Genomic DNA, 12,148 nt, shown 5'->3' on the forward strand with positions numbered 1-12,148 from the left:
AATTTTCAAGGGACGGACAACAGGTTGCCTATCACTAATTTTCAACATCGAACCCATAGAAAAAGCCGAAAGAGTTAATTACTGTTTTCGTCCCTGTGATTTGTCAAAAATCACTATTTCAGTCCATTAGTTTAAAAATTGCGATTTCAGTCCCTGTAGTTTCACTTTCGTAACCATTTCAGTCCCTGTGGTTTCACTTTCGTAACCATTTCAATCCATTTATTCTGTTAAGTACAGGGACTGAAATCGCAATTTTTAAACTAATAGACTGAAATAGTGATTTTTGACAAACCACAGGGACGAAAATAGTAATTAACTCTTTCGGCTTTTTCTACGGGTTCGATGTTGAAATTTCTTACGGATGCAAAGTCAAAATACACACATATATATAACACTAAAAGTTTTTTTTGTACGGGTTCAACCAATTCCATACCATTATACGTAAGCTACGCCCCTGATGCCATTTGCTTTTAACAATGCTAAGTGGGTACGACAAAAGCAACCATACAAATACAAAAAGCAAAAGTTGGATAGAACCAGACACGTTTTAATTTCACTTGGTAATTGAAAAGCAAACTTCGGTTTGGACTATAGGCTTCACATACTTGTTGGATTTTGTACTTGCAAGTTGAAGTGTTACGTTTTAAATAGTGGAGGGACTATAGTGTAATTGTTCATAGTATAAGGTGACAACTGTAATTTGAACACGTTAAAAAAGATTATATAAAAAAATACAGTTATAATTTACTTATTTTACATTTTTATCATTAAAAATGACGAAACATATTTTTATGACACAGACAGACCCTACAAACAAAGGAAATTTCAGAAACTTAGCATATAGACCAATAGGCAGAATCATGCTTCTTTTAGTGTTTTATAGCATTTAGGGAATGTGTGCATAGATGCAAATCAAACATATAGATACAAATTTAAGGATTTTGGACATGACCCATGGTAGAGAAATGCCTAGATATCATTTTTTTAATTCTTACAACATGAAGGATCAAATCAATGACCAACTTAGATAATTTATATTTGAACTTTTTTGATATTTCAATTTTTAAGTGGTATCCTTTCTTATATTAAGCATTATAGTTTCTTTTAAGTATTCTTAAAATAATTAAAGAACAAATATAGCATAAAAAGATATATAGCAAGTAAAGATACATTGTAAAAGTTTACTAAAAGTAAGATGTATATTAATAGATAACTTTGTAGTGCTTAATAAATGCAAGCTTGCCAACTAGTTAGAAGAAACAAAAACCTAGAACAAACTTATCTATTAAAAATCTCATTCATAGCATAACTATTGAATCTAAGGTTATGGGGTATGGTTCCCTTTCCCCCACCTTCACCTCACCACCTTCTTCTTCTTCCCCTTCCTCTTCACCCATCCATAGAAAATGGTCTCCCCATCCATCTCCATCCAATCATATCAAAAGAGAGAGGGAGATGTTGATCGGGACAGATGGGAGTGAAGCCCCATGGGCACCAATGATGCTTGCCCGGGGGAGGGGGGGTTTGCCGACAGGGAAGCCAACCACGTAGGCTCCCCGATGGTGTTTCCCGATCCACACCCCTAAACCTAATGATGGGATAAGGGAAAAAATTTATGTATCTCATCTTTCAATAGATAGAGAGATTGCTCTCATAAGGCCCCTGAGAACAAACAACATATACTTATGGTTTATATTAAGATAACAATGCCAATTAGAGTATATCAACATGAATTTCTTCACTATACATAAGCCTAAATTACACATTTTTATTTACTACAAGACTAGAACACCTAACCTCATGAGACTGGTCACTTTTTCAACACCTTGATATCACTATACATATAATATTTGTGTGTGTTACTAATTTAGTAGCAATGTTATACATTTTATGTATATACCCCTAGGCGTAGGGGTGTTATTGTTTTAGGTTTCGTTTCCTTTATATGAATAGTTTTAGTCAAAACCGAAAACCGAACCAAATTTGCAGTTGAAAAACCGAACCGAAAACCAAATTTTAATTCGGTTCGATTTCAAACCAAAAAACCCAATTCTAACAAGATTGGCATTTATTGGTGCAGATGTCGGGTTCCTCACTTTTGTAATAAGCTAAATGTTTAATTGGACGTAGAAATAATAAAAATTGTAGCCCAATAAATGTTATTCAGGTACCTCAATTCAAGCCGAATTGAGTGTTTTAGAACGGAAAGTTGAACCGAATGTGATTCGGTTATCAATTTAATCGTTTTGAAACCGAAAAATAAACCACCATACCCATACTATCACTAATTTGTAGAAGCAAAACAAAAAAAACATCCTGTGAAAATCACAAATAAATGTTTACAATTGCCTTGAAAAATAGTTCATAACAATATTTCACTAAAAACATAGAAAATAAACTAAAGTAAAAGAAAAAGTAAAAAGAACTTTTGTTTGTTATACACTTTAACTTTTACCAAAGGAAGGAGAATCTAAGCCCAAACCATCCAAATATACAACTCCCCTTTTATACCATTTTGTAAGGATTTGTATCTTTTAGGCTAAAATATATTATTTGATATATCAATAAAATATGAGCTAACAAGAGTTTGCAGCTAGAAATCTCATGAAATAATATTAATAGTAAATGTAAAAAAAAAAATACACACTCAAAAGTCAGGAGTCAGGTGTTTGTGGTACCGTAAGCCAAACCGCCACCGTAAATCAAAACCAAACTGTTAAATCAACTCTAATGGACTCTATCAGTTAAGCAAAGTCCAATCATGTTAATGGTCCAAATTAAAATAACTAAAAGACCAAGTATAATAAAAAAAAAAAAAACGGTTAGCTTTCAAGTATAAACCATACCGTTCTACAGCCCGCTTTGTTTTTTCGTTAGCTTTCGAGTATAAACCATACCGTTCTAAACGGTTTAAAGTTTCTAAAGTGGCCAACCAGGAAAAAAGTTAGAAAAATAACCGACGACAAGACCAAACTAATGAACAGTTTGAGCAGTTTCACGGTTTCGAACGAAACCCCTAACACCCACTCTTTTAATTAAGTCATTCCCCATTTAGCAATGATTTTTCTTTTAATTACAAGTTGTATAACTTAACCCAAATCTACCCATTTATTGAACAGTTGACATGTGCATGTTTGACCACTCCAAGAAAGTCAAACCCAGATGAGTCATGTGCACTGGTTATAACTTATAACTGAAGGGGGCTTATTTCTGAAAATATGGATTTGCAACAGGGTCCAAACATTTTCAACAACCCCATTTGACAAACCATGAAATGCCCGTTTTGCAGCCAAACGCCGTTCTTCCAGAATTTCAGGACTACTAAGAAGTTTATCTAGATTTTCTTCTAGTTCCAGACCACCACTTACCTGTAATGTATCACCCATTTTCTTATATAACAATATACATAAGACTAAATATATAGCAAATTAGTATGTAACTATATATTTCTATGATAATATATTATACATAAATACTTTATATTTATTATATAATAGGCTCATTCCTGAAGCTTTTTTTATTAAACGAGCACCAATTTTGGCTTGAGCGGCTAAATTCAAGTTTTTCATAATGGGAAAATGCCACATAAATATAATCTTACATTGAGTAGCACACAAACGGCTCGGCTCGTTTACATCTTTGATTGCAACTAACACACAAGATATTCAAGTCTAAATATGTAGGGTACCCAAAACATAAATCAAACGGAAGCTGGTTACCATTTTATGCAATTAGCCCTTATTTAATTCTAAAAAGGTAAATTTAGTTACAGCATATGCATCTTAAGTAAAGGCGTAAAAGATTCGAGCCACTCAATAGCTACCCGAAATCGGTTTGTTAAAGCTCAAATCGAGCCGAGCTTAAACGAGCTCGAGCCAACCTTGTAGCTCATTTAATAAACGAGCTCGAGCCCACTTATCGAGCTCAACTGGGCTTGCGAGGCTAAACAAGTTTGCTATTTATTTAAATTTTATTTAATATATTAAATATATATTTACATAACAACTATTATTATATATAATATACTAATAATACGATAAAATAACTAAAATATACATATCATGTTATATATAGAATCTATATACATATATAAAAATTAATAATTATAAATGTATATAAATAATATAGCTTAAATTTAGTAATTATTAAGTAATTAATTTAATGAGTCTAACCTGCATTATCGATGAAGTATTCAACCGCTGCATTGCCACAACCATATTTGAGAAGTGACCAACATGTTGACCTAACATCAGTCAAATAATAATAAAACTCAAACATATTAGTTCAGAAACTGTAATGAAATAAATAAATAAATAAATAAATAATAATTACACAATTGAATTTTAATGACACAAGATTACCAGTCAAAACAGCACATCCAGCAGCAGCAGCCTCGGAAATATTATGGCCAGTAAAACCGGGCAAAAAGGAACCTCCAATTACAGCTATAGGCGTTAATCTATAAAATTGCTTCAGTTCACCTACATAATCATTTAAATAAATATATTATTTCAGTGTCAAACGCAAAAATAACTCCGAAAAAAAGAGTGAAAGCATGAGTACGCAACCTAACGTGTCCACCATGTAAATGCTTGTTTCAGACGTTATCGAGTCACCATGGGATCTCAGTGCCACATTCACTCCTTTTTTCTGCAAGTCCTGCATGCATCATTAACAAACAACATTAAAATCTTGAAACTATTGAGAACTGGTTTTTTACCCATCGTACGTTGAAACTTAGAGTAATACGAATTCATACCGCTGAATGAAAATGTATTATATTTGACCCAACTTGTTTCCAAATAAATCTACGTCGAAAAATAAACACATGTAGTGGCATCGTACACAGCGTGATAAAGTAGACAACAATCGACCTGACTTATTTCCGAACTAAATTTACGTCAAAACGTACACCAACTCAAATTTATATTTTCGAATGAAAACGTATTATATTTGACCCAATGTGTTTCCAAACATAATTTATGTCAAAACGTAGTCCAACTCAAAATGTACATAAATATTAAACATTTTACAATTGACCTGACTCGTTTCCAAACAAAAATTACGTTGAAGCATAGATGAACTCGAATTTATAACAAACATACATAAAAATAAAAATGTAAAAGTTAAAGTTAGGGTAAACTTGAAACTTTAGAAACTTGAGGGGGTCAAAATGACATTTACAAAGTTTGAGGGTTACTTTTGACAATATACAAAAGTTTTGCGGTAGAGAATGGGTCGGTGGCTTTTGCCACCAACCTTTGTTTTTAAGTTCATATAAATATCTAGTGATTTGTAGTTGTTCTTGAGTTTGTATATAGTTTAGAGAGTTAAATGCCATTTTAGTCCCTGTGGTTTGGGCCATTTTGCCAGTTTAGTCCAAAGGTTTCATTTTTCGCCTGTGGGTCCAAAAAGGTTTCACCATTGCCATTTTAGTCCATTGGGTTAACTTCATCCATTTTTTATGTTAATGAGAAGGGTAATTCGGTCATTTTATATGGATGAATTGCCCTTCTAGTTAACAGAATTACATATAAAATGACCGAATTGCCCTTATCGTTAACAGAAAAAATGGATGAAGTTAACCCAGTAGACTAAAGTGGCAACGGTGAAACCTTTTTGGACCCACACCCACAGGTGAAAAACGAAACCTTAGGACTAAACTGGCAAAATGACCCAAACCACAGGGACTAAAATGGCATTTAACTCTAGTTTAGAGGTGAAAACTTTGACCCAGAGTTTAGCTACAGTCAGAATGGGTCAATGGGTCCAGGTTAAAAGAGTGGAACGTCAACCAAAGTCCATTTTCAAAGCATACAACATCCAAAATCATTTTTATACAAAGATCCGTGTTAGTAATGTAACAATATTGTTTCTCTAATCACAATTAACGCAATAACTATTTATAACTTAGTTTCAAAATTAAAAAAAAAAAAAAGTCTTTCGTCAACCCGACCCGTTTTAGCCCATACTAAAACTGTTTCGTTTCAGCCCAGACCTTTTTTGATCCGTCATCTAAACAACCTAACCCAACCATATTGCCACCTCTAATAGATTTTTATTCTTAAGTCTCATATTTTTATGTGTTATATATATATTATGTCTTATTTATAAAAATCTGAACCAGAAACTTAAGTTAATTTTACAATATGGAGAAAAAAGGATTCATACAAAAGCAACCTCCCGTCCGAAATGTGGATGGCGAGGAACAATGATTGCGAGGATATTCGGGTGCTTCTGCATTAAGGCTCTGTGAACACCAAGCATTACTGTAAAAAAAAACATATCAAGCTATTTTAAAAAAAAAAGTTGACTCTGTTTGACTTGTATAAATATTACCCATTATAAGGCTAATGTGCATCACCTTCTTCTTCACCCCTATGTATTGATGAAGCCATCCAAACACATCTACCTGCAATATTTTCTTTCAAATCTTCCATGTTTGTCATGTTGACCAACTCTTCAATACCTGATCAGGTCAACATCATACCGAGATCAGGCGTTATCAATTTAAAGATGCCAAGATGAGCGGGTCAAGAAACAAGTTAATATGGGTTTGAGTTGAATTGGGTCATCTTTAGTGTGGGGAGAAACGCTTAGATTGGGTCGACCCACTAGAACCTTTTTATTGAATTTCGCAATTTTTCAATATAAGTAATGTGAACTATGATTACAAAAACAACATATCACTGTAACAATCAAACTCAAAAGCTTTAATGGTTGTGAGCATTATAACCTATGTAGTTAATATCGGTGATATATCGGTTATCGGTCTCCATGTAAAATGTCGGTGTCAAATATCGGTACCGACGGCGATATCATAGTTGTCAATAGCGAGCGTAGTGATCGCTATAGCGCGCTACGTAGCGTATAAGTCTAGGTTCGCTATTAGGGTTGTAGCGATAGATAGCGATAATAGCGATGTTTTATTTATTTATTTATTTATTTTTTAATATAAATAGCAATTAAATGTAGTTATAAAATAGCTGGATTTTAGGTTTTTGTTAAATATACATGTAAAATAGTATATATACTAGGGTATTTTGATATAATATACATATAAAAATTAAATTTTTTTCTAGTGTATCGCTATTTATAAAATAGCCGCCCGCTATTTATCGCTATTCGCTATGTAGCATATAGTTACCTTATCGCTATTTGTCGCTATTCGCCATTAACAACTATCGGCGATATTGACCGATATATCACCGATTTTCCCGATATCAGTACCTTTCTTCTTAGTTCTACCATTCGTCTTTCTTCTTATCGCTACTATTAGTGTTTTAAGTCTTAATTGTTAATTGTCAGTTTTAAAAGTTTGTGTTTTAAGTCTTAATCAGTTTTTACTTGCTACAATTGTTGGTGTTTCGCAAGTTACAAAAGGTTAATTTGTTAATGGTAGGAGAGTATACTGAATTGTTAGTGTTAAATTGCTATATATAAAAATTCTACATGATATTAAAATTATCAATATATCCCACCGTGATAGCCTATATCTCAAATATCGGTCCTTGACTGATATCCAGTTTTTTACCGCATTAACTGCTTAGATAGAACATACCAAGTTTTAAGTCACCAGAGAAGTTAATAATTAATGGTGAAGCTTGCAGCAGCTGAAAATGAATTGCCTGAATATTGCTCTGCAATAGGACAAAAAACACAAAGGTTTTATAACATATATATAAATTTAAGAGTTAAATGCCATTTTAGTCCCTGTGGTTTCGGCCATTTTGCCAATTTAGTCCAAAGGTTTCATTTTCGTCTGTGTGTCCAAAAAAGTTTCATCGTTGCCATTTTAGTCCACTGGGTCAACTTCATCCATTTTTTCTGCCAACGAGAAGGGCAATTCGATCATTTTATATGTAACTCTGTTAACTAGAAGGGGAATTCGGCCATATAAAATGACCGAATTACCCTTCTCGTTAACAGAAAAAATGGATGAAGTTAACTCAGCGGACTAAAATGGCAACGGTGAAACCTTTTTGGACCCACAGGCGAAAAATGAAACCTTTGGACTAAACTGGTAAAATGGCCCAAACCACAGGGACTAAAATGGCATTTAACTCTAAATTTAATAACGAACTAAAGAGGTCATACCAATGGAAGTATTAACGAAAATTTAGACAACATCAATGAAGCAAGTAGCCGAGCTACTGGTCTGGACCAATTATTGAAGGATTTTATTGACATTCGAGCATTTATTAATGCTAGCATAACCTGCACATTGAAATGTAAACAAAATAACCCAACACATAAGAATTTTGAAACCCGAAAACTATTTTCGCATTATCAATTATCTAATACTAGAATAATATCACAAAGTAAAAAAACTTACACCATTTGCTGAGGCACCAAGAACAAGATTTGGCCATAGTTCATTCTCCACTAGCACAAGAGCGTACGGTTTCCAATATTCAAGAAAAGCATTCACAGCAACAGGTGTATCAACTGGAGCAAACTGACATTTTTTATTGCTACGTGAAGTGTATATATACAATGACAAACTAAGGGTGAGCGGGGCACTCCCCTAAGAGGGGAGTCCCCTCTCTCACGCACACCCAATCAGGTTATGCCACGTCAACTCCCCTCTTAAACTCCCCTCACACCCCAATTTGATGGCGGCACTCCCCTCTTAGGTGACTTGTTTTTTTATTAAAAAAAAAATTTCATTGGTTGATTGAATGGGGGGCCCACCTTCTCTCTCCTCCCCTCTTCGGTGCCGGCTCCCCGATTTGGCCTCCCGCCTTGATGGCGGCACCGCCCCTCTTCGGCGAACTTGGTCCCCGCATGGGGTCACCGAGGGTGCCCCCCTCACCCTAAAGTACCTAACTGACGGGGCCCACAAAACAAGATAATAACCAACAACTAGCATTTTAAGTACTTTGTAACGAACTCCAAAAGATGAAACAGAAAAAAAGGGCGCACGAGCACAGGTAGTGCTACTTCTAAACACTAGAACAAATGTGTTGAAAAATCTTCAAATAGCAGAGTGTACTGTGTATCATACAGAAAGCTTGCAAATGGAACTTGTATTATAAGATACGAGAGAATATACCTGATATATGACATTACAGGGAAGCAACGGCTTGAGTACTTCACTGTATTAACGATAAAAAAACATATATATTACTTAATTATGTACTAAATAACAATGGGCAAAAAGTAAACTATATGACAAGTAAATTAAATGGAGATTTACGAAACTGGTAGAGGATCCTGTAAAAAGTGCTCAAAGTGTGAGAAGTGTATTATAACACTATATATAATAGTATAATACTATATAACACCATATAAACACCGTATAACAATATGTAACACCATATAATACCATATAACACTATGTAACACTATATATCATTATATAACAAATATAACACCATAGGTTGTCTGATAGCATGTCTATGATAGATGTATAGTGTTATATTTGTTATATAATGATATATAGTGTTACATAGTGTTATATGGTATTATATGGTGTTACATATTGTTATACGGTGTTTATATGGTGTTATATAGTATTATATATAGTGTTATAATACACTTCTCACACTTCTCACACTTTGAGCACTTTTTACACTATCCTTACCCTTACAAAACTATATCTACATTAAGTAAGATTGTTAACAAAAGATATGTATACAGTATAATGAATGAGTATGTAAACTGAGTAACTGACAAAATGTAAAAGTTGAATTCAACGAGGCCTGTCACATTAACCTCAGTGATTGACTACCAAAATATCATATTCTCCAAATTTTCACAGAATTAAACTGATATAACAAATACGAAGTAGAATACAATTGATCCTTACAATGCAGATGCTGTAGTTGTAGTCATCAAAACAGTTAGATCGGGTCTTTGTTCAACACATCGCTTAATCACAGGAACCACACACATTCCTTCACCTGTTTACCGTAATAATAATAATCAAAATTAACTCATGAACATCATTACACTTAGAAAATTCCAAAACTAATAACGAGAAACTTCGAAAAATCAAAATCCTACAAATCGATACTACACGGATATTTAAGTTATTGCATTTAAGTAATTAACATTTTCAATCATTCATATGTAGATCAAGTTTCATAATCGAAATTAACTCATGAAGTCATGAACATCATTACACTCAGGGGCGAAGCGTTGAAGGGGCCGGGGGGCGCCCGACCCCCCGAAATTTTCGCTCAGTAGTGTTATGTATGTACGTTTCGTATAGAATTTTTTAGGTATATACGTTTTCGACCCCTGGTTTTATAAAAAAAAATAGGTATATACTTTTAGGTCCGGTGACTTCCGACCCGCCACTGATAACACTTAGAAATTCCAGAACTAACAACAATAAACTTCAAAAAATCAAAATCATACAAATCGATACAACACAGATATTTCGCTTATTGCATTTAACATATTCAAATTAATCACACTTAGATCTAGTTTCGTAACCGTAATTAACTCGTGTTTGTGTGATTGATCAAGGGCCTGATTTTCCAACACAAGTGTCATAACCGCAATTTACACGTGAACATCATTACACTTATATATTGCAAAACTAATAACGATAAACTTCGAGAATTCAAAAACCTACAAATCAATAGTACACAATTCAATCATTCATACGTTGATCAAGTTTCATAACCGTAATCCACTCATGAACATCATTACACTTAGAAACTCCAAAACTAACAACAATGCACTTCGAGAATTCAAAACCCTACAAATCATCATCATCATCATCATCATCATCATCATCATCATCATCATCATACTCAGTAAATGCCACCGATAGCAAAGTAAAGGTAGGGTCTGAGGAGGGTAAGGTGTAGACAGCCTTACCTCTACCCCATAGGAATAGAGAGGCTGCTTCCAGTGACACCCCCGGCTCGATATTAGTTTTGCATCAAGCCTTGGACATAAGGCACATAACACTCAGCAATCGGGACAAAGACCGATTAGTGCATGTACCCTTTTGTCTTTCAGCTATCAACGCCACCACATGATGCCTGATTAACCGTCCTCAGCTTTTTTATTTTCACGAAATTAGTAAAATAACGTTAAAATTATTGCACTTTCACTTTTGCCCCCCGATGGCCCACACATATACACATTATATGCGCATACGGTAAGCGTAAGCGGGGCGTAAAACCCTACAAATCAATACTACACAATTCAAGTATTCATACATAGATCAAATTAGAAAACCGTAATTCACATCACGAACATCATGACACTTAGAAATTCCAAAACTAACAACGAAAATTCAAAAACCTACAAATCAATACAGCAATACTACACAGGTATTTCGCTTTATACAGTTAACATATTGAATCGTTCATATGTGAATCGAGTAAGAAAAAGTGGTAAAACCTAATGAAACGGCGTGAAACCAGATGAGTGAGCCAGGAGGGCGACGGTGAGACGGTCGACCGAGACGCTCCGGCCAGCGGATAGGATGTTCGAGGCCTCGGAACTTGCGCCAGCGGAGATGAAGATGTATGAGCGGTGATAGACCGTATGTCAGAGCTTTGTAGATCATGTAAACCGTTTCGCCTGCTTTGCTTGCTCCCATTTCTGTGAAGAAGTCGGAGATTGTGTTATAACGGTCTAAAATCTAAACCCTATACGCCCTCTAAAATAGTATGACGTCATTCAATAACGACACAAAGTAATAGATGTGATATTACGTCAGCGGTATACCGCTCGTATGGAGCCTATACGACTACGACTTGTATAGAACTCAGTTGAATGATTAGTTTTTGCGTTCTTTCTCCCTTTTAAACGACGAAGGTTTGAGTGAAACACAAGGAGAGAGAGGATTGGTTAAGGATTGGTAGGCCCGAGGGTGGTGCCATGGCGGGGCTGTGATGGTCGCCGAAAATGGTCAGAGGGTGAGGGGGTGGGTTGGATGAGGGTGAAGTTAATTTATATTTAAGTGAAAGATTATTTAGGTCATTTCACACTCACTTGACATAAAAAACTAACATTATCCACGCTAGGGACTATTCGAGAAATGAGTGTGTAAAATGTGAGGACCATAGGTGTAATATCAAAAGGTTATGGACTATATATGAAATTTCAGCAAACCACAAGAACTCTTCGAGCAGTTTTAATCGTTTAACTTTGAATAATTATATCCCTGTTCAAACATCGT

General features: G+C 34.7%; 1 protein-coding gene across 2 annotated transcripts; it reads right to left on the bottom strand.

The window, feature by feature from the left end:
* Nucleotides 1–2,764: 2,764 nt before the first annotated feature.
* Nucleotides 2,765–11,624, bottom strand: LOC110882340 (probable 3-deoxy-D-manno-octulosonic acid transferase, mitochondrial). 2 transcript variants are annotated; one of them, XM_022130392.2, is made up of 12 exons: nucleotides 11,365–11,624; nucleotides 9,812–9,905; nucleotides 9,056–9,098; nucleotides 8,336–8,458; nucleotides 8,098–8,217; nucleotides 7,562–7,640; nucleotides 6,365–6,469; nucleotides 6,181–6,269; nucleotides 4,569–4,659; nucleotides 4,362–4,481; nucleotides 4,173–4,243; nucleotides 2,765–3,368 (listed from the first exon to the last, which is right to left on the bottom strand). In XM_022130392.2, exons 1-12 carry the CDS (start codon nucleotides 11,564–11,566, stop codon nucleotides 3,168–3,170), a joined length of 1,338 nt encoding a protein of 445 aa, XP_021986084.1. In that variant the 5' UTR covers nucleotides 11,567–11,624; the 3' UTR covers nucleotides 2,765–3,167. The 2 variants fall into 2 exon arrangements, with proteins under 2 accessions (XP_021986084.1, XP_021986080.1); XM_022130388.2 differs by having other exon boundaries at nucleotides 3,003–3,368; nucleotides 6,172–6,269; nucleotides 11,365–11,622.
* Between the last annotated feature and the right edge of the window lie 524 nt (nucleotides 11,625–12,148).

The sequence above is a fragment of the Helianthus annuus genome, chromosome 1, assembly GCF_002127325.2.
Source record: "Helianthus annuus cultivar XRQ/B chromosome 1, HanXRQr2.0-SUNRISE, whole genome shotgun sequence".
NCBI lineage: Eukaryota > Viridiplantae > Streptophyta > Magnoliopsida > Asterales > Asteraceae > Helianthus > Helianthus annuus.